Below are 22,592 nucleotides of genomic sequence, written 5' to 3'. Positions count from 1 at the left end.
TGCTCCTTCTTATTCCTCCTGAACATTTGCTGACACCTCCTTCACAACCAGAGGGACAGGTTCTTTATGAGGAGCCGTTTCACCTTCCCCAGTTAATGTCTTAATCCACAGACTGAGGCAGGTCACATTATCTACACTTATCAAAGACAGCATTATGCTTCATAAGCTATTTTTCTGCTTCAGTAAGGAACAAGCACGTTTTATTTCTTGCTATGTTTACCCATGACCTCACTGAGCTGCATTATTGTTAGTCTTTCTGGGGCTCTCCTAGAATAGGAACGCATAAAACAGGATTTCCTCCAGCTCTGCATACCTACTTACTCCAGAGTCATTAATGACATAGGACTGGATTGAACAAAGACTTAACATCAAATGAGCATTGAAAACAGCTGGGAACAAAAATATATCTGCCTGGAACACTGCATGTGTGTTTTGTCTTTTGAAAAATGCCAATGAGGCGAAAATTCGCTTTCAAGACCACTTTTACAGGGACGTCTTCCTGAGAAAAAAAGGACTTGCAGAACACTTGCATGTGGGACGTGTATCCCAGTGGGCTCCAAATTAAGTTTATAGCAGTTTTTATACATAAATCTGCAAATCAGGTTGTCCTCTTTCTGGAGATCAGATGTAATTTAACTGCTGTTGAAAGGAATTCTGCAGAAAAGACCCAAGAGCTGCACAAGAATCCTCCAAAACCCCAAATCCAAATTGTCTTCCATATGATAACAAGCAATAGCTGAAATACCTAAGGGTAGGTAACTATCCTCAGAACTCAACTCTGAGGTTTTTAACATAACTATAACCATTATTTTAAGGAAAACTTAGAGAGGTATATGTGTAAGAAAAATACAAACGATACTGTTCCAGGATTCATAGAAATTAAGGATACTGCTTGGGTTCAGTGTTTAGCACCCAAAATAACCTTGGCAATCTCTTAAAAGCCTCTGTGTGGATGGAGCACACAGAAGCAGTGGCAGCCAGCAGGTTGGGAGGCAATGCAGGGATGCAGGAGGAGAAACACCACGGGCTCTCTGCAATGCTGTCAGCTCCCACCTGCCCCAGGACATTCCCTACCTCTGCCTACAAACACAGCGATTCCCCAGCCACTGAGTAAACAGCCTTTGAAGATAACAAAGCTTATTCTAATCCCTCACTGATGTCACTCCTGCATTGTACTCAGCTGAGCTACAAAACTCCTGGGTTAACTCACTGGACTGACCACTCCAAGAATCACTCCTGGGTTAACTCGCTCTGTAAGATCAGGATTACCTTAACTCCCAGTTGTTGCACAGACTTCAGAAATCCTCTTCAGGTACAGAAAGAAGTATGTTAAGTATGTTTTGCACTCAGTGAATCTGTGTTTTTTCTTGTTGAATAACCAGACATTTTTCAGCTCACTTCTTTAGCAGCAGGGGGACCATTTCTTACCATTATGCTCAGTGACACAGCTTTCCCAAAGAAAGCACAAGCACAACCTCTTGGAAGGACAGAATGCCATGGACAATTTTTTAACACTAGAAAACAGGACTGTTGCTCCAGTCACAAGAAGGTAAAATCAGATTGAGCCTAGACCAGTGTGGTATGATTCTTGGAATGGTCCTGTCCAGGGTCAGGAGTTGGGACTTGTGGGTCCTTTCCAACTCAGGATATTCTATGATCCTAGCAAGAGAAATTAAAATAAAAATTGTAAAAATAAAACAAAAAAGTAGAGACTTCCAATGAATCACCTCAGAGGACAATGTCTTTGTGTTCTCACTTGCGTTCACTTCCCAGGGTTAAGTGTTCTGCATTTCAGTTCTTTAACTATCTACTCCACACTTCTCACCCAATCCTCCAAGAGCCAAACCCTCCCAAAGGAATAAAACACTGAGTGAAGAACTCAGGGTGAGTCAGGAAAGCCAACCCTGTATATAACACATCTTCCATGTCATCAAAAGACTTGGCAATAAGAAGCTTAAACCCAACTAAATTCTTACAGTACAAACAGAGCTATTTTGCTTTTGAGCTGCATGTGCTTATGATCAGCCATGACCAGAATAATAAAAGAACACACAGCACAAATCTGAGAACAGGAGTTCAAGTTGTGCCTGAATGTTCACACTCCCTGTCAGTCCCAAAAGCAAGTTTCTTTTGGAAAGCCTGAATATTGTCAGCCAGGGTTTTTTGCCTCTTCAGTAAGCTATATCTTAGTTACAACAAATAGATCCTGGCACTACTTCCACACACATACACATAAACAGGTAATTATGTTCCCACTGAACAGAAAAAGGAAGGGGACGTGCTGGAGGAAAGCAGACGGAGGTAATGATACCAACACAGAGAGATGGATTTGGAACACAGGCATTGACCAGTTCTGCAGTCTGGCTTCCTCTGCAATTCACCCATCTAAATCAACTGGAACTGCACAGAGAAAACAGGCTTCATTTTCCACCTGTTAACACAGGTTATTGATTCCACTGTCAATAAAAGAACCACGATGCAAACTGCTATGAAATGAAAATCCAGTGTCGCACGCAACCAGAGACAGAAGTAGGGAGATGTACATTCAGGATGATGTATTGCTGGAAATACTCTTCCCTAAAACCAGCTATGGCTCCCCAAAGGGTTGTTACCAAAGACATGACTACTTCCCACTGCCAAACTGCCCTCAGGAAGCCAGTGAGACTCAGCCAGGGTGTTGCTCCTCATGACCAACTGAGCAAATGCTGAGCACAAACTCCACCTTCCACACAAAAATCAGAGAAACCCATTCACAGCCTGTGTTTCACAACATGTCAGCATGAGAAACTCTCTCCAGCACACAAATTATTCTTCTAATCATTTAGCTCTTTGTGGATGTCTCAGATTTTAAACTTGAATAACAAGCCACTTCAGCAGAGGTCAGTCAAGCAGCAGTAGGGCTGCACGAGGTGGAAGGTTTAAAGCATCTCATGTGTACAAGAGCACAAGTATGAAATTCAGAAAGGGCCCCCAGGGATCCCAATGCAAGACATGAAGATGTAATTAAAAACCATAAATCCATCAAACAAAAAATATGTAAACTTAATGTATTAACTCATATATTTTTCTTCCTTGAACACATTTGTCTTATTCTATACTCATTTGGAGCCTACAAATAAAAAATTAAAAGTATCAGAAGAAATATTTCTTAATATGTAAAAAGTGAGTATCAATAATAAATGTTTTTTACTTTATTCTTACAGGTAATTGCTGAAAGAAGCTCTCTCAGCAGTCTGCTCAGATTCTGTGCATATTATGAATTATTTCAGCTGTATCTCCTCTTTACAAAATCCACAAAAGGATGGTATCTTACACTGTTTCCATGCCACTTAATCATCCACACAAAATTACCCTTGTGAGAGCTTGTTGGAGGAATGTCAAATGTATTTGCCTGCCTTTGCAACAAAATCTTCAGAGAAAGACAAATAGTTCACAGCTTGCAGTTACACAAGTTACACTAACACCTGAACATTTTAACTGCAGATTCTGGGTTCAACTTTGAATTTCAAGCTACAGGCAAAATAGTTATAGGTCAAATCCTTCCCCATGTTTGGCCCACAGCACAGTTTTCAAGATATCTTACAAAAGCTCTGCAGTGCCTGCAGATCATACTAGGTCTAAGGAACATCTTCTAGAAAGGGTATTTGGGACAAACCAGCCCTTCCATCTTCTGCTCACTGACCAGAGAAGCAGCACCAAGTATTGCCCAGAAATGACAGTGGCAAAGACATTTGTCCCTCACCTCCATCCTTCAAAGGCCAAATTTTGTAGAGCAAATTTGTCTCTTGTATTTAATGAGTTTCCTTGGAACCAGGTTTCCCAGGGCAGCACTATGGGAACACCATGGGTGACCAAAAGGAGCAGAGTGATTGAAACAAGGATGGCCACATTTCCTGATCATACAAGCCACGTGTTAGTCCTCAAGTTCCTGACAACTGTAGAGACTGTCACATTACAGAGTCTCTGGAGACAGCTCCTGCTGCCCTGTTTTGGGGTGGGAATTGGACATGTGCCACCAGGCTGGCATAGTGCCATTGATCTCAACCACTTCAGCAGTGTCACCTCCTCCAAAACACTCAGCAGTGTCACCTCCTCCAAAACACTCAGCAGCACTCTGCTTAAGGCCATGTGATGTACCCTGGGCATAGACACCATTCCTGAACTCCTCAGGAGCCACATAAAAGCCATGCAAAAGCAACAGGCAACCCCTAAAACAAAATTTTTACTTGATAAAGCCATATGCAAGCTGTAGGAAACTGCTCCAGTCTGGGACCTAGGAGAAAAGCAGCAATGCCAAAAGGAGTAAATGCATGCTACAACATACAATACAGTGAGAACAACATAAGGCAATAAAACCAGAATACAATACAAACTGAGTAGATTTAACATCCCAAATGAGTTCAAACACAAAGCCAAACGTTGCCTGCTTACAGTACAATCAGCACTGATCAATTTATACACACAGACAGCAACACAAACTGTATTGTAACAAATTATGTGTTGCAATAAAACAGGAAACACATTTAAACATAACCTTTTGAATGCTGTGAGAACCAGGACTAATGCTTCTCTTTCACCTTTCATGCTGAAAGCCAACTCAATGCCCAGCCTAGCCAGAAGTATCACATTTCAGTTTTGCACAGAAGGCCTCCTATCCCATTCACCCAGCATTCTAAAATCCCTCAGCAACATCAGGGGGAAGATTTGCTAAGAGCAAAATGGAAATTTATCATCTTCCCACAGCTGTCCAGTGTTCCAGTCAATCCTGCCCAGGTATTGATGTTTGGTAAGAGCAGCCCAGCCTCAGCCAAAACTCTGAGCAGCTTGCAAGCTCCAGGAATGCTGACCAAGGACAAATTGTAAGGCTTGACTCAAAGAAGGAGGTTGTACTCACCTAAGCTTCTTTTTGTGAGCAAGAGCTGAGACTTATCTGATTCACTGTACAGCACTCAAACTCTTGGTGATAAAACAAGCACACAACAATGGCATTATGCTGCCTAAAATAGGTGGATATATTTATACTAAACATTTTTTTGTCCAACATGAGAATGAACATCTGCCAGCTATGTCTTAAAGGCTCAAGCAGCTTCAAAGCAAAGTCAGTCCAAAGAGCTATATGCCAAAGATGTACATTCCCTTTAGCCTATCCTAGAGAAGAATACATTACTCCTGCTAAGTGACATATTCCCACCATATTCCAAATGAAAGCAATAATAATTTGAAGCTTTGCTCTTAAGTTCCTCTATAAAATTTAGCTTTTTTTTCCATTTAAAATAAAACATATTTAATGAAAAACTAATAATTAATACACCTTGGCATAAACTTCAACAGCAGTAGGAGGGACTGAAGCCACTGAGAGCCCCCAGTTTACAAGGCCACATCACATTTCCTCAAGGCAGCTTTCCAGTTCCATCACAGGGAGGCATCATGCAGAAAAAAACCTTTTTAGGTACTATCAGCACAGCTCTTACCCCTGCTCCCTGAGCTGATCTGACACCTGCTCCTTACTGAAGCTCCACTTGAACTGAACACACATCACAGACCTTCAGTCTCCTTCCACAGCCTCACCACACCCCTCCTGGTGAACTAGCAGATTTTCAGGACTACCTGTTACTGCCTTTACAGTTTACCTGAAGTCCCCAGATTTTTTAGCTCTTTCTGCTGTTGCAGTGACCCCAATTCCAGAAACCCTTCCCTGACACCTGACCTCAAAGTTCAGTTGGAAGCCACAGAGTCCACTATTTTCTGTGTCCCTGTGCTCTATATTCTTATTATGTACATTACAGGAGCAGTCAGCTCTACTAACAGCAGTTGATGATACTTAATGCCATACAAGCAAGAGAGAGTCCCCACCACAAAAAAGTTTTTACTGCAAATGAACAAAAGATGGAAGTATTTTCTCATTGCTGAGCAAAGGAGAAATTAAGCCCCTTAAACTGCTTGCCCAAATTCACAAACTCAGTGACAGATCCAGGGATTAATTCAGATTTTGCATCCCTGCAGTGGGACAATTCCTGTTAACAGAGGCAGCAGCAGGTATGATTCTCCTTGAAATAAGGCCCAAGTTTTCTCCCATAAGCCACTATAGAAAATTAGTAGACACTTGTAAAAGAAGCCAGGCAGGTCCCAGTCACAAGCACAGCCAGCAATAGACAAGATTTCCACTTCCCAATGATGCCTTCCCCTTGGGGATGGACTGGACACGTAAATACAAAATAACTATTCCAATGCTGCAGGTTTGCGGGCAGAGGACAAGGAGGCAAATCCAGACAAGTTAAATTCCACTGATTTCCAGTAAATAATAAAGAGCAGATACAGTACTTCCAACTGGACAGCTGTCTGTACTCAGTGTGACCAATATCCAAATATATCTAGTTCCTGAAGGTAATCCAATGCTGAGAAAGGAAACAGCATTGGCATGGAAAAATATTCCATAAGACATGCAGATGCTTTCAGAGAGGTTCTCCCTGTCTAAGCAAGGTGAAGCAAAATCTCTGCTCACTTTTCATGACAAAATGTTCATCTGCCACCTGAAAACCCAGGGACTAACTGGCTGTTCCCTACATCAGCATCTTCACTGTGGCAAGGACAACTCAGGCCCAAAGGGTGCACCTATTTTGGGGCACCTGAGCAGCAGGAGACACATGCAGCAGCTGTGAACATTGTGGGTAATCCTGGTCATGGAGGGAGAAAAAAAGAAAGAAAATCCTGGTGGTTTCAGTCATCCCCACTCCTATACCCTGCAGTGCCAGGTCCACAGCAGCAGCCACTATCAGCTGCTGTGAGCCAGGGATGAGGAGGAGGATGACTACTGCCTCCAACAACCTCATTGTTAACAAGTCAGAGGTTGGGATCACTGTAGGTGGAAACTCTTGGCAAAAACAATAAAGCAGCTACTACATATTTCAACAGGTTCAAAGTAACCTCAGATGTTAGCAGCAGATGCTCTTTTCCACCCCCTGGGATTTTGAAATGGTTTATGTATTTCCTCCCTTTCCCCTAATAGGGCAGGGTGCTGAAGGAATTAGCCAGAGAGAGAGCCAGAGAAACACTAATTACCCTCAGCTCCCCGGGAGACCACAGCACCCTCAGCTAATTGTGCAATCCCCACTCCCCCACTTCAGATCCCTCAGAGAGAAGGTCTCTTGCCTCCAGCATCCAAACTGCAAGATAATCCCTCTCACCTGTATTTTAAAAGGGCATGCTTGAAAATCCTAAGTGTCTAAAGCAAACTGATTGCAATTGGTTTCCTCAGCCTGTGCTGTCACACCGGGAGCGCCTGCGCCCAGCCAGAGAGGGAACTGCTCGTGTCAACACATCTGACACAGGGCTGTCACTAACCCTGTTATTAGACTGCACACCTACCTGAAATCCACATCTGAGCTCATTGCCTGGAGCACTCCACGGCCAAGTCTCTGCAAGAGTCTCTCGCACAAAATTAAATATTAAATGTGCATCTTAAAAAAATGCCCCATAGTTTCATATTTATTAGCTAAGACATCGCTCTTCCACTTCCACATTTTTGAAATGTTAAATATAGAACATTTTAAGGCGCATTTAGTGCTCGTGAAGAGCCATGAAAAGTGGATTCCTCTAGAGAGCAATCTTTAAAAGACAGCTCTCCCACTCAATTCCCCTTATCCATACCAACCCAGGTGCAGAGAGACCTCCTCATGAAAATAAAAGAGCCCCTAAGTAACAGAGGACCCCAAACTTAGCCAAGACTCAGCTGTGTCACCATTGTGACTCCCAAATTGCAGGCAGTAAGGGCTACCCCAGTAGTAACAGTAGTAAGGGTTGACACACTAACAGAAAACAATGGGCACAGGCAGGAAAACCCAGCAGGGAAAGCTCCTAAAAGCTTAGACCAATTCCACATGCACCTCAAGTGTTGCAAGAAGCCCCCATATGCTCTGAATCCTTGTTCTTTCAGGGAAGCACAACCCTGCAGGCAAACACTGAGGACACAGAGCCCTCTCCCAGGGTCTTCCACATGCAGCACAGGCTCCTGGAGCAGCCAACATTGCACAGTGAGGAGCAGCCAGGGATCACATGAGCTCTCCTTGCCTCAATTCCTGCTGGTACCAGGCCATCAGAGTGGCCATGGTGGAATTACAAAGCATCCCTGACACACATCAAGACTACAGCCCTCAATCCCATGCCTGTCCTCTCAGCCTGGTTTTCCAAAGCACTAAGAACTACTGCACAGTCCTTCTTTCCATCCTTCTTACTTACAGCCTTTCTTAACAGCTTTTGAACCTGTCAAATGATCTAAAGTTGAGGTAGAAGGCTCAGAACAAGTTCCTACAACTTCCACAAACTATGAGAGAAATTGGGCAGTATCCATGTGTTATTGGTAGCTTGGCAGAAGCCAGATGTCCAAGCACCAGCTTACTGCCAACCAAACAGTGTGTGCAGCTACAGAGAAGATGCTGCCTCTTATGGAGTCAGCTGGGACAAGGAGGGAACAGCTGGGATTAATGCAGAAGGATGGGGAGAACAAATACAGTCAACATCATCCTACCACACCCTCCTTCCCTATTCTGCTGCTGGTGGGAACAGGGGGGAGTTATTTAGCACACAGGAGAAACCCATAACAAAGAGCCTGCCCATCCCAAAACTCTGTTCTTCATCCCCCCTTCATGTGAGGCAATCAGCAGCACACACAGGTGTGCCACCAAGAGACCATCACTTTGACAGAAGGAGCGATGGGAGTTGAGTCCAGCAGCCTGCACACATTTGCACACATCCATGCAAACAGCATGTCTAAAGCCACTGCCATCTTCCCTTTTTTCCAAGAACCCCAGCTCTTGGAAAAGCTCTTCCTCCAACTCTGGCTGGTGTAACACTGAGCCCTGACATGGATACAGCAGGCTAGGACTTGCTTAGCTCCCTCCAATGATTCATGGTTCATCAGCAACAAAGGCATAACCTGTCCTGGTCACTGAGGCTCCCTGCACACCAGAGCTGGCAGATCCTTTGTACCCAACTGCATTTACCTGGGCAGCTGGGAATACAGGACTTTTGAGGTATTGAGGAGCAAAAAATTGCCAATTCCACCAGCAATAGAGCCACAAATAGAGCCACACTCTCTCTTCTTTGTCCTTCAGGCCCTTGGAAGCTGTTCACTGGTGTGCCCCACATAACACACAGTGCAGATAATGCAGTGGGGGTAAAAATTTAAAACAAAATAGAACAGGGAAGAAAAGAAGCTCCTAAAAACTAAGACAGCAAGAACTTCCTGAACTCAAGCTATAACACAAAATTAATGTTTCTGCCCTGTTTAATGTTGCCTCTAGAAGCACCTGTCTGCCCTAGCAGTAGGTACAGCATAAACTGCTCAGACTGGGGGTGGGAGTGGATGGGGATAAGTGAAATGTGGTGTCTGAATCCCTGGGCTGGGAGAAACATGATCAAAGCCAACCCCTTTCAAAGTGAACTTCTGCTGGTCTTGGCCTCCTTTCAATACCAATAAAAAATTATTCCAATACAGTATACCTGGGCACAAGCATTACTTTTCTACAACCAAAATATTTACACCAGTATAAATCCCTTCTGTGGGTGTAGTTGCATCCATGTGTGTATTCCTAACACCAGGAGAGCTTTTTTCCTCTACTCATAAGGGATTAGCTAAAACCATTTTACAGTAGCTGTATATCCTTAAGGCTATTGCCTGTGCCAGAGGCATAAAGAGTTTACCTCCAGAAATGCAGCTACAGGAGCACATCTCTCATATTGAACAGTCCCTGCCTCTCCACTTCCTTGTGGAGACACACACCTCAGTCTGACATACACCTCTGCAGAAATGACAGCATGTCTGGCTTTTACCTAACAGGGGCAATCACACAAATTGATTAATTAGCATTTGTGAAACACAACTGAAGAATTTAGGTGCTAAGAAATATTATTACTAATTTAATTTACATCCCATTCAGCCCTCAGTGTCTCCCTGAAACTGCCAACAATGATGCCAATTAGTGGTAATTGTGGTTTGTGACAAGGCTATTTGCCAACTGGGAGTGAAACACAGACCACCAACTCATTTCCCATGGATTGTCCCACAGCTGCCAACAGCAACAACTTCCAGGCACAGCAACCTGCTCTCCACTCCAGCCAGAACTCTGGCAGCAGGAGATGCTGTATCCCATTACCAAGTCTCCAAGGGCACAGCCTGCAAAACTTTCAATTAGGGATAAACCAAGACACCTTGTTTTTCCCTCCTACATTAGTTCAGTACATGACCCAGTAACTGATGCCAACACTGCAATACCAAAATGTTAATCTGGGATAATTTCAAATTAAACTTCACTTGGCCCCATCCACACTTAATGAAAATCACATTTTGATTCACACACAGGCCTCACTGTGGCAGAAAGCTGTAAAGGCAGCAGCAGTAAACTGAAGGGAATTGAGAGTGTAGGACGCAGTAAATCTTTTGCCTGGGAGACTGTTTCAAGAGTTTTAACATAAGCAAAGAGGTGTATCTTTTTATCAGCTGTCCACAGAGATGTGGAGGACTTTGAAGAGACACAAACAACTAACAGCATTCTGTAATCAATGCACATCATCTGAGCACTGAAACTTTAAATTATTTATTTATTTTAAATACGTCTAATTGAAAGGATAGCAACACAAACTGTATGAATCATAGCCCTCTCAAGTAATTAGATTTGTTATCCCTGCAGACTGCAAACAGTACGTTGGTTTTCTATTCTAATGTGAATTCAATCCCTTGTCAGCTGCCCCACGCATGAGAATACACCTCCACTCTTTCATCAGGAAAGATATCAACAGCAGGAAACTAGCCCTTCTTTCATCTCAGAGGCACCCACCCACCTTTCCAAAGGGTTTTCAACCAGGTGTGGAAGCCTTTCTGAATCTGTGCTGAAAGATCTCCTAATTATTATGGCAAAGGAGGCAAATCCTTTGAGAACAGCATGCTCCAAGCAGTAGCCTTCTGCTGTTTACTCATCCACTAGTTGCTTAGTTTGACAGTGCATTAGAAGAGCCTGTAGGAAACTTTGGGACTTGCATTGTATGGGCATGAAACTCTTACAGAGAGGAGCTGCTTTTTCAGATGTCTTGTTGTATAATTAAACAAGAAGGGGGAGGGGGGGGGATCGAGCAAGCTGCCTTTTTGGCACAAACATTACACAGTGCTCACCCTGCCAGCATATTGCATCAGATTCCCACTGCAAGGCCAATTCACAGCAGCTGAGTAGCCGAACCCCTGCCTATTATCTCCCCCTAAGCTACTTCACACTCACAAGGCAGTAAGGACAACTGTTTATTGCATCTTCCTTCCTGAGGAGCTGCTCACCACACCAGCATTAGAGGCAATCTGAGCTCGCAATTAGGCTCCAGGTCTCACAAGTGCCAGAGAATGCAGTTTTTTTAAGAGATTTCAACCACCAAGCCTTACTGCATGCTGCACAGTGAGTAAACTCCAGGTATCTGTAACTGTGCTCAGGTCTGCTGAGGGTCTGCCACTGTGATGATTCCTATTTTATTACGTTCCTGGGCATGCTTTGAAACCCTGCAGAAAAGGAGGATTCATTTAGCCATCATCAAGTGCTTATCAAGGAAGTCCCCTGAGACCTGCAGGAAGGAGACCACACAAACAGGCCTTTGCTCACAGCTCTCCTCACCTGAACACCTGGCTGAGGCCCCTCACTCTCCTACACTGGGAATTTTTTTTTCCCATGGCAGAGGTCCGCTCACAGATAGGACCCAATTCCTTATGGCAGAGGCCCACCCCAAGACAGGAACAGGGGTTTCTGTGCCCCTCACTGAAACAACCTATCTCAGGCACTTCACAAGGGAAATTCAACTTCTTTCTACCATCTGCAGCAATCCAGAAAACAAAAGGTCCAACAGTCCTGAATCCAATGAGATAAGATATGTGACCTTTTACACCACAGAAATAAGAGCCTACTCCTATAGGCCAGCAAGCCAACAGAGAGACTCCTGTCGATTTCAAAAGGCTTTGGATCTGGCCTGAAAATGCAAACCTCACTGTACATTTGGACACTGCTCCACAATGCACTTCCAAACAAAACTATATTTAGATTCAATGGGAATTCTGTAGATCATACAGGAACTCTTTGAATGAAAACGAAGGTCAGTAGGGTTTGGCTTCCTCTTCAGACCCTCCCCCCCATTCTTGCAAACATCCAGATAAGCATTGTTTAGAAAACAATACATTACTTCCAAATGTTATCAAAACCCCAACACAGCTTTTGTGTGTCCTGAAACAGAATCTCAGGGCTTTCTGTTGCATTTTGCCCTATCAGCTAATTCTCAGGATCTCTTCAGATGTCTGTATCAAGACTGTCTGTTTTCACCTTTCAAAATCTTTGGTCTGCCTGCTCTGACAAAGGAAAAGCAACAAGGGTAATAAAGGCCTTTGATAGAAAAGAAAAAAAAAACAAACACAGAAAGGAAAAACCGTGCAGACAATTACAATACATGCTAATAAAGCTGTACCTGTGTAAGAGAGAAACTCTTGGCATCCTCATGCACTTTCTCCATTCCCTACCAGGCATTAAGTGCCATCGTGCAGCACAAACTGGAGGAAAATGACACAGCCGGTGCTTGCCCGGGGGACATTAAGGACAGGAGTAAGCCCATCAGCCAGGCAGGCACTTTCAGGCACCCAGAGGGCAAAAGCACAGCCCACTCAAAAATCATCCATCCCACTCAAAGTTTGCTCCAGCGCCACAGACACAACTGTTTGATTCTCAGCTGCACTTTGTGGGCTTCTCGGAAGGAGGAGCTGAACGCCTGCCACCGGCAGCTTCTCTTACTAAGGATGGAGCCAAATCCCAGCCGCAACAGCGAGCCGGCATCCCCGGGGCGGTGTCAGCAGGGCTGGGCTGCCGCGGGTCCTGCGGACCGACACGGGGAGCGCCCCCGGCACCCGGCTCTGGGTGCGAACCGGACGGCACCTGCACAGCCGCCTCTTCCGAAAGAAGAACCTCCTCTTCCCAAAGTCCCTATTTCATTTTTCACTGTTCCTGGTGGCTGTAGCAGCGGGTGACCGTCCAGCCGCACAGTTTCGCTTTTTGATAAAAAGTCCGGGACGGAAAATCCTTGAACTTTTGAAGAACCCTCCCGGGTTGGAAATCTCCGGCTTTGCCGTCACGCTCCCCTCCCAAATCCTTCGGGGATGTACCTGTGACCCCGCGCGGGCCGGGGCCAGGCTCCAGCAGCCCCCCGCCCTCTCCCCCCGGCCCCCCGGCGGTGCTGGGCGCTGCACCGGCACTTACCGGCGGGGCGTTGGGCGGGCAGCCGCCGGCAGCCAGCCGGGCCGCCTGCCTCCTCAGCTCGGCCAGCTGCGCCTGGCAGCTCCGGCACCAGCCCCCGGCCGCCGCCCGCTCCAGCGGCCGCGGCTCGGCCCCCGCGGCGGCTCCCGCTCCCTCGGGCGGCGGGCGGCTGGCGCAGCGCTCCTCCTCGGCGGCGGCCGGCGGCCTCTTCCGCGGGGAGAGCTCCCGCACCCCGCTCCCCTCCGCCACCTGCGGAGACAGCACAGCTCAGCAACGCGGGAGGACGCGGAGGCAACGCTGCTCCCACCCTCCTCGCGAGGAAAAAAAAAAAAAAACAGTGGAGGTTTAAAAAAAAAAAAAAAAAAAAAACAAAACAAGGGAAAAACTAAGGAAAAGCTCAACCGCGGGGAGGAGATGAGTGTGAGTGAGTGTTGTAGGAACTTACCCCCGGCTCCCGGGGATCAAGTCCCAGAGCCTTCCTGCCGGCGGCCGCGATCATGGTAGCGGGGGATGCTCCCCTGCCCCGCTCCGTTAGTGCGGGCGGCGCGGGGCCCGGCGGCGCGGCCGGCCCGGGGCGCCCATCGCGGGGCGGGGGTCAGCGGTGCCAACAGTGGTCGCGCCGGGTCCCCGCCGCCCGGGCTGCCGCGCTAGGTGATGTTGCCTCCCATATTGAGACGGGAACGAAGTTTGGGATGGGAGAGGGAGGAGTGAGCTCCCCACGGCGGCACGGGGAAGGACCCAGAGCACGGGAGCACGCCGGCAAAAAAAGCTGGAAAAGTGCTCTGAGGGCAGGGGAGGAGGGACTGGGCTGGGCTGGGCTGGGCTGGGCGGGGGCGGGTGGGGTGGGGTAAGCGGGGCGGGGGAGCCTCGGCCGGAGCGGGCTGGGGTTCGGGTTTAGATTTGGGATAGCGGCGGGGGAAGAAAGATGCCATTTTATAGTGACCCTACGGGACAGTGCCAAAATCAGTGTGACTTAAGTCGTTGCTTCCTTCACACTCTAAGACCCAAGTTCCTCGGGAGTCGGGAAAAAAGGGCTGGGCGCGGGGTGCGGTCCCGCCGCAGGGCGCGGAGTCAGAGGAGCGGCGCTGGGGCCGCGGATCAGCTGCCAGCGGGGCTCAGGGGTCCGGCCGGGTCCGCTCCCCTCGCTCCGCCCCGCGGCTCCGCTCTCCTGCGCGGGCTGGGATGCGGTGCCCCCGCTCCGCGGGCAGATGCGCGGTGCCGCGGGGCACGGGCCCCCGGGGCCGAGTCTCCCGCCGCTCGGCGGGCGCGACGGGATGCTCCTACACGCGAAAATTGACCTGGCAGATGGAGAAATTAACGTTCGCAGCTAATTGTCTACTTAGCTGCCGCTCCGGCTCGTATATTTAGCACTTTTCTCCTTTTTTTAGTTTTCCCCCCCGAGAGCGGAGTGCGCGCCGCTCTCTGTCAGGGGCCGGGCCCGCGCGGGCCGGGCCGGGCCCGGGCTCGGCGCCGCCGCCGTCCCTGTGACCAGAGCGCCCCCTGCCGGCGCCGCGGTCCCGCCGGGACGGAGCGGCCCGAGCCGAGCCCGAGCCCCGCGGGGCTGCGCCGGGTGACGGCCGCCGCTTCCCCGGAGATGCCAACGCGGCTCCTGGGCCCCTTCCCCGCCACCGCCCGAGTGGGTGCTGGTGGCGCGTGGGGTGGGGTCTGTGGTGAAGTGGGCATCGCCGAGCACAAAGAGTGGGGAAACACATACATGGAGGGGAAAAAATAATCCCGCCCCAGGAGGCATCTTTCCGCCGCCGCTTAAACTTTTCTGGCTTCTCCCGGCAGGCGTGTGAAGCGCCCCACCGGCCCCACCCGTAAGGGTGCATGCCCTGGGGCCGTGGGCGACAAGCACAGCCCCGCACCGCGGGCAGAGAGAGCCCCCTGCACTGTGATCGCTGCCCCCGCCCGCCCGGACCGCCCGCCGGCAGCCCGGGAAAAGTTGGGGTGCGGGAGTAAAGCGGAGACACGGGGGACACGGGCTGGTGCCCGGGGGCTGCCGTGTGCCCCTCTTGGGGCTGGCGGGGACCCGGGGCTGGCACAGACACACGCACCAGGGCGCCGCGCCCCAGCTCCCTTCTCCCGCCTGCTCGGGGTAATGCTGCTGCTCTCCGGGAAGTTGCTCCGAAATTTCCTGTGCCCAAACAACGTCTGCAAAACCCTCCCGCGGCTCCAAGGCTCGGGTTGGACGGGGCGGGGGGTAAAGGGGTGGGCTCCCCGGCCGACGCTGGGCTGAGCCGCGCTACGGGGCTGAGCAATTTCCTTTTCTTAGTAAGTACAAAACCCTCCCAGAAATAGCGGGACGCGGTGCCACCACTCGCCATCTGAAACCGGGGTCACATAAGGTGCCGCGGTCCCCACGGGGAAGCCCAGGGAGGGGTCCGGCAGCGCGGTTCCCCCGCGCCCCTCCGCGCCGCTCCGCGGAGCCGCCAGGACTGTTCGTGGTGCTGAAACCTGCCCGACACCGCCGCCCGCAACTTCGCACCGCCAAGTTTGACACCCCCTTCCCGTGAGCCGGCCCTCGACCCCCTCCCGGGCCCCAGCTGCCCCGGACCGCGGCAAGATGCCCTTACCCTGGCTTTCCTCCGCAGGAGGTGGCTGGTGAAGCCGAAGATGATCTCCGAGTCCAAGCACAAGGCTCCTATCTCCAAGAGGCTGGGATTTTTCCTCGTGGCGTTGGAGGCATCGGGCGATTTTTGAAAAGCCATAGTTTGGGGTTTGAAATATTCCTGCTCCCTGAGCGGAGGCGATGTATTTGTATACACACACGCACGCAGAGGGAAAGAAAAAAAAAAAAAGGATAAAATAGCAAACACCTCCCACCCCTTAAAAAAAAAAAAAGAAAAAAAAAAGAAAAAAAAAGCCAGGCGCGGATGAGTTACTCCGTCATCTGCCAGGATGCGCCGCCGGGGTGAGGTAGCCGGTAGCCAGCAGCCGGGCAGACCCGCCACTCTCCCTGCCGCTCTGCTGCTCTCCGCCGCTCTCCCTCCTCCCGTTTTATCCCCCTCTCAGCGCACCTTGCCTGACGAGCGAGCGCGGGCGCGGAGCCCTCAGCGCCCCGCAGGCGCCGGGGCCGCGGCCGGGGCCGCCGCTGCGCGGGGTGCGCGGGGCCGGCAGCGCGCTGCTCCCCCGCCGCCGGCCATCAGCTCGCCCAGCGAGGGGGCTCCCACCGCCCGCTGGCCAGGAACCCGCGCTGCGAGCCTCCTGCCTCCCCCCATCCACTGCTGGGTGGGTTTAGTGGCTGGGTTGGTGGGTTGTTTTTTCCCTCCTCCTTCTCCTCCTCCTCCTCCGGGGTGAGCGCAAGGAGGGAAAAGCTGCCAGTGAAAGTCAGGTTTAGGAGGGAAGAAAGACACGCACAAAAATAAAGGAAAAAAATAAGGAAAGGTAAAAAAAGAAAGCCTGAGGGAGCAGAGTAAAGCACTTTGCAGAAGGGACGCGGTCTTTCCTCCAAAAAGCTTCCCCCTCTTCTCCCCGCTGCTTAATTGTATTTGCGGTGGGTGCGGACGGCAGGAGGGAGCGAGCTCCTCCTCATCGAGGGGCCGAACACAGGTGCCCGATGGCTGCTCCCGGATCGGGCAGCCCTCCCTGCAGGCCGCCTCTCCCAGCCTGGGGGCCGGGCAGGGCTCGGGGGTCCCCGCCGAGGCGCGGCCCATCCCGGCGGGCGGGCGGGCGGGATGGATGGATGGATGGAAGCGGGGAGGGGGCTCCGGGCAAAGCGCTAATCCCTTCCCGCGTACTTTCCCGCTAAACAAATAATCCCCCCCTGACAAAAGCATTATCCCGCTTCATATGCCTGCAGTGAAAGGGAGGTGAATAATCCATTTATCCCGGCTCCGCGCCGCCCGCCCCGCCCGGACACCGGCTGCTGCTGCGCGGGGGCGGGGGGCAGCCGGGCCCGGCTCCCACCGCGGCTCCGGCCGGGGCAGGGCTGAGCTCCTGCCCCGCAACCTGGCCCCGGCCGGAGCCCCGCACGGCGGGAGGGAGCTACGGGACGTGGCGGCTGCTGGGGAGCGAGGAGGGAAGGAGGAAGGGAGGGATAGAAATTAAGAAAGGGAAGGGAGGAGGGGGGGAGGGAGGGAGAATGAGGAAATAGAGGAAGAGAAGAGACAAAAGAGAGAAGTCTTAAGTCTCTATGGCCATGAAAGGACACCGTAGTTTATTCTGAATTTGCTCAGTTGTCTGTTCTGGGCTTCCCAGCTCATGATGATTCTGTGTGTTAGATGAAGAAAGTGGGTTAATGGGTGTCTCTGTAGGATGGAGGTGTACAGATGTAACAGGCAGGCACTAAAGCAGTGCTGGGAGGGAGAAAGGAGGGTGGGGGTGGTGAGATGCTTACAGGAAAGGTGCAAGGATTTGTTTGACTCCTCACTGCATTCCTTCCTGATATCCAGCTATCAGACCAGACTCATGCCAATGTGTTAGCTGGAGCCTGAATCCATCTGGGAATGGTGTCCGCAGGGACTCAATCCCTGGGCCACCTTGCCCAGACTCATCCTCTCACCCTCTGTCTCAGCCTCCTGTCTTGCTGTGCACCACTATGCATTCAGTCTTCCACCCCCTCCCCTGCACAAGTGGAAGGTCTCATATTGCCAAGGGAGTAGGAATAAGTGGGTGCAGAGCAGTCCAGGAGGAAAAAAACTATTCAAGCAAAATGGTGGTATGGACATCAACAGCCCAGGTAAAAAGTGTCCCCACCCAGGCACTCAGTGCAGGTGTTCAGCATGAGGTAGAACAGTGCCCATCACCAGAACCATGAAATGTCATTTCCCAGTCACTGGAGTCTTTCCCACCTTGGCTTGGAAACATTCAACAGCAGAGAAAAACTCAGGTCAGGAAGGCTTGTTGCCTGCTCTGGTGAAGGCCTGAGGCAACTGTCTCCATCCCCCATGTTTTCAGACCAACCAAATTTAAGCACTCACACCATGCTCAAAGGCAGCCCAGGCCTTCCCTGTCCTCATGCCACCTACAGCCCACCATGACTTCCTTCCCCAACACAGTTTATCCCTCTTCCCTGATTCTTGGCAAAGTTCCTAGGAAGGTCTGGGTCTAAAATATGCCCTGAATGTCAGGCACTGAGGGTCCCTGTGCAACCCCAACCTCTCCCCTAATCCTGGAGAGTCTCCCTTTAATCACCCCTATTAAAGCAAATATCTGCCCACCTCACTGCCCTCAGGTGTCTTGCCGATAAACAAGCTGAAGGGAAAGTTATTACCTTTTATTCATGGTGTCTAAACTAAAGTAAAACATCAACAGGGTGACTGTACATAATAATATACTAGATAAAGTCCATTTTTCTTGGGCCCTCTGAAAGCGATCCCTGAGCATTAAAACGGGTCTCTTAATAAATATCTTATCTCCCTGCCACAGAGCCCTGGCTGCAGATAACCAGACAGCCATTACTGTACCTCTGAAATAACCCCATTTCCATCAGGGCCACTTCAAACAGGCTTCTCTTTAAAGACCCCCTCCTTTTCCCCCAGGGGAGGTGGGAAAAGGCTTGAACCTCCCTGGGTGGGGAATTTCATCCAAGTCCCCAAGCACAGTGTGGGGTTACTGCATTGCAATGCATTCCCTTCCACAAATAACCATGGAGCAAGGCATTCTGCCTGTTAGCCACGAGCCTAAATCCATCTGCCTTGTGCCCTGCTTTGGGGTGAGCGGTGCTGGGCTCCCACAGTTCTGCTCCCCTGGGCCTGCTCTGCAAGCAGAGAGAAAGCTGGGCAGGAGAGGAGGGATGTGGCAGGCAGCTCCCATCTCTAGGGAAACTGCCTTCCCAGTGTGTGCATCCCAGGCTGCAAGGTGATGCTGTACAGGTTGCACTGGAGCCCTTTATTAATACACCATACAGGTGATAGTGGATTTATTAAGTATATTGCTGTGATTTCACATTTAATTTACTAAGAATACAATGGTTTGGGCTAGAGGACCCAAGGGAAATCTAGGCAAGAGTGAGCAAAAATCCATGAAATTCAATGTAGCACACTAATCATGGAGGCATTATAGTATTAATTGCTATAATGATATACTTCTAATCCTATCTTACACTGCACCACATAATTTCATTGGGTAAGAGAGGAAAGGAATTAAATTTAGTTCAATACAGGCAAGCGTGTAACTTAATAGAGTAGTTTGACTCCAGCACACTCTGGGGTTTAGGGCTGATGTCACATAACATGGTCAGCAGCAGGGGAGAAGGATGGCACAAGACTTTTGACACCCTCACTGAAATCTGGAAGCAATATGGAAAAATGTTAGAGATCTGCTTTTTGAGAGGCAACCTGGCCATATAAAGGATAATTAGAATTCCTTGCAAAGATGATTTATCATGTCTATCATTGTGCTTGAAAAGGCTAGGTCACCCATGAATGCTGATGAAATTTCAAAGATCTACTCCCCAAGGACTTTCTGCATCTGCTGCCCTCTGAGATGGGGAAATAGCCCAGGGCAAGCTTCTCATTAATACAGCAGGAAAATATGAGCATTTTGTCCAACATAACATTTTTCTTCAGTATTATACCTGACACGATCAGACCTTTAAATAACGTGGTAATAGGGCTCACTTTAAAGTTCATGTACTTGATGTTTTGCCCCCCCCCCCTTCCCGTTCTCCCCTCCCTCCCCGGGTTTCAGCCGGGTAGTACCTCTCTCTAGCAAGCCAGCGTTCTGACCCGAAACACACTTTCTCCCGTAACAAATATTGTATGAGGTGGGCGGAGGTGGTAAAAGTACCTTTTGATCTTGTTTGTATAATATGCAAGAGGACATCAAAGCGAGGGAAGAGGAGGAGGGAGAGAAAGGAAAGCAGAGCAGGAATAACCCTAGTCAGTGTAACACCAAATAGCTCATGAATAGCTAAATAAAACATAATTAGGAAAACGCGATAAATGAGTGGTTCTTTAAAGAGAGCGATGGCGAAGCGGGCTGGGACGGTGGCCAGGGGAGGCGGGCACAGCCCGATTCAAAGCCGGCCCCGAGGCAAACCAAGCGGGAATTTGGAGGGGGCAGCAGGACCCCTCGGGGACCCCCTTCCCCTCCGCCCGGGAGGCGGCTTCCCCCGGCCCCGTCCGTCTCGGGGCTCCCGGGGGGCAGCCGGGGGCTCCGGGGGTGTCCGGACCCGCTCCCTGCGGCTAAAGGGGAGCTGTTTCCCCGCGGGGCGCTGCAGGTTTCGGGGCGTTCCCGACGCTCTCCACCGCGGGCTGCCCGGGGGGGGCCCTGGGAGCCGCGGGGGCGCCCGTTTGTTTTGGGTTGGTTTGTTTGTTTGCTGGTGTGGCCTCCCCTTTATGTTGATCAGGCCGGCTCTGGGTTTAATTGATCGGCGGGACGGGCAGCCGAGACCATCAAGGGAAACTTCAGCCCTTGCAGACTGCGGAGAAAATAACGATGGTATCGGTGAAACCGGCGTGAGAGGCAGACACAGCCCCCCGCCTTCCCCCGCGAGTGTTCACAGCCCGGAGGAGCTGGGGCTGCTCGGCTTAAGCTGCAGGGCTGGACCGACTGCCTGGGACATCCCTGGGGCCCGGGGGGAGGGTGTTTGGAGAAGCCCCCGGCCCTCTCCCGGTCACCAGTTAGGAGGATGCCAGCACCAGCTGCGGGGTGACTCTGCAATGGCTCAGCACTGACTCCGCAGGCGGGATATGCCTGCAGAAGGGGAGGGGGAACACACGGAGAGGAGTGGCTGAATTCACGCCCAGAGGCAGATTTCCTCTCTGTTCCCGAGGTGAGTCGGGCTAGCCAACTCCGTCCTGCCTCTGGGTAGCTCTCCTTCCAGCTCTGCGCTTGGGTGCCTCTTTCTGGAGCTCTGCCCATCTGCTCATCACTGCTTATCAGTGCTTCTCACCGCACCTGTTGTCCTGCAGGGCCCAGCCCAGCCTACAGAACCCCTTTTCAGTTCCCACCACAGTAAGGGGCTCCCTGCCATGCCAAGACCATGTCCCACCTGCACTTAGGGCAGGCCTCAACATGGGTCTCACAAGTCTGGAGCAAAGCAGGAGCTTTAGTAAGCCCCAGGTGGTGACCTGCATCATAGGCTGGGTAAAACAGCTTGGTGCAAGGGCTCTCCTGTCCCTGCCTGGGCTCAGAGCTCATCTCAGGTCTGCTCTGTCTTGCTCTCTTGCCTCTTCGTGACCCTGCTCTCCAACGGGAGATGGAAAACCCTCCTGGTAAACAACTGGTGAAGGTCAGGGGAAGGAAAGCCTGACACTACTTAATGAAAGACAGTTACAGACAATCTTTTGCTCAGTTGTCCGTGTCTGGGAGGCGTGGGGATCTCTGTGTTCAAGCTTTTTAATTTCCATTCTAATTTGCAAGTCATAAAGAGAGACAGTATGCCGTCCATGGTCTCGCATTTAATTTCTTGTCACCCTAATCATGCCAGTTTAACCCTCACTTGCTTGCCTACGTGTTTGTTATGCTCAGCCCCATCTCCTCTGTGCAACAGCCACCCCAGGCACATTAGTAATGTCCTGCTTGCATGGTAGATTTGGGGTTCTAATACTATTCCAATGACTGCTGCCCAGATGCCACAGCCTGTAGGAAGAGTGGGAAACAAAGAAACAAACAAACAAACAAAAAAAACCCAACAACAAAAAAAAAAAAAAAACCAAAAAAAAAACCGCACAACAACAAAAAAAAAAAACCCAAAACGAAAAATCGCAAAGCCCAGAACTGCCTCCTTTTCAATGTTTGGTTGGGTGGTTTTTAAAGGGGTGAGGATTACTTTTGCCGTGCTCTGCCTGCCACTTTAGAGCCGCCTTTTCCCCCGGTGCGGGACACGCTCAAGGGGAGTTCCCGGCACGGCCGTGCAGTACAGGGGTGTGACACAAAGGCTGCTCCCCTTCCCGTGCTGCCGGCAGGGACGGGAAGCCCGCGGCGTCTCCCGGGGCTGGAGCGGGGTTCAGCACCCTGGAGAGCGGCCCCGCTCCGGCCCTGCGCGGCGGCCGCTCCCCCTGCGGGGGAGCAGAGGAGATGCGAGCACCCCTCCGCCTCAGCGAGGGACAGATGTCAAAGAGAAAAGAGGTTTTGACAGCAGCTGGGCGCTGTGGCTCAGTGTCCTGGCGGCTTTGGCAGAGGGATCGCGGGGGCTGCGAGGGCTTGGTGGTGAGGGAAGGTCCCGCAGAAGTGGAGCTCAGAGGATTGTTCTGCTCTGCCCCGGGACAGGTTTGTGTTACCTGCACCAACAGCGAGAGAAGCAAGGAAAATCACCTGTTCCTTCAACAAGGGAGCAGCCCCGCGCTGCCCAGCTCCAGGGTGCACGGGCTAACTCGGCTTTGCTGCAGGGGTGTGAACTGGCATTGACCAAGTGTCCTCCTCCTCACATTAGCAGAG

At 50.6% G+C, this 22,592-nt stretch overlaps 1 protein-coding gene across 1 annotated transcript in view; it reads right to left on the bottom strand.

Moving 5' to 3' along the window:
* KIF26A (kinesin family member 26A) overlaps positions 1–16,039 on the bottom strand; it is a 96,714-nt gene extending 80,675 nt beyond the window's left edge. The window contains exons 1-2 of the mRNA XM_066552517.1: positions 15,842–16,039; positions 13,269–13,514 (exon numbers count right to left, since the gene is read on the bottom strand). Coding sequence (XP_066408614.1) covers positions 13,269–13,514; positions 15,842–15,976 — 381 coding nt within the window. The 5' untranslated portion in view covers positions 15,977–16,039. The remainder of the gene's footprint in view (positions 1–13,268; positions 13,515–15,841) is intronic.
* Between the last annotated feature and the right edge of the window lie 6,553 nt (positions 16,040–22,592).

This window comes from Molothrus aeneus, chromosome 6 (genome assembly GCF_037042795.1).
Source record: "Molothrus aeneus isolate 106 chromosome 6, BPBGC_Maene_1.0, whole genome shotgun sequence".
NCBI lineage: Eukaryota > Metazoa > Chordata > Aves > Passeriformes > Icteridae > Molothrus > Molothrus aeneus.
This window is presented reverse-complemented; position numbering and strand designations above follow the sequence as displayed.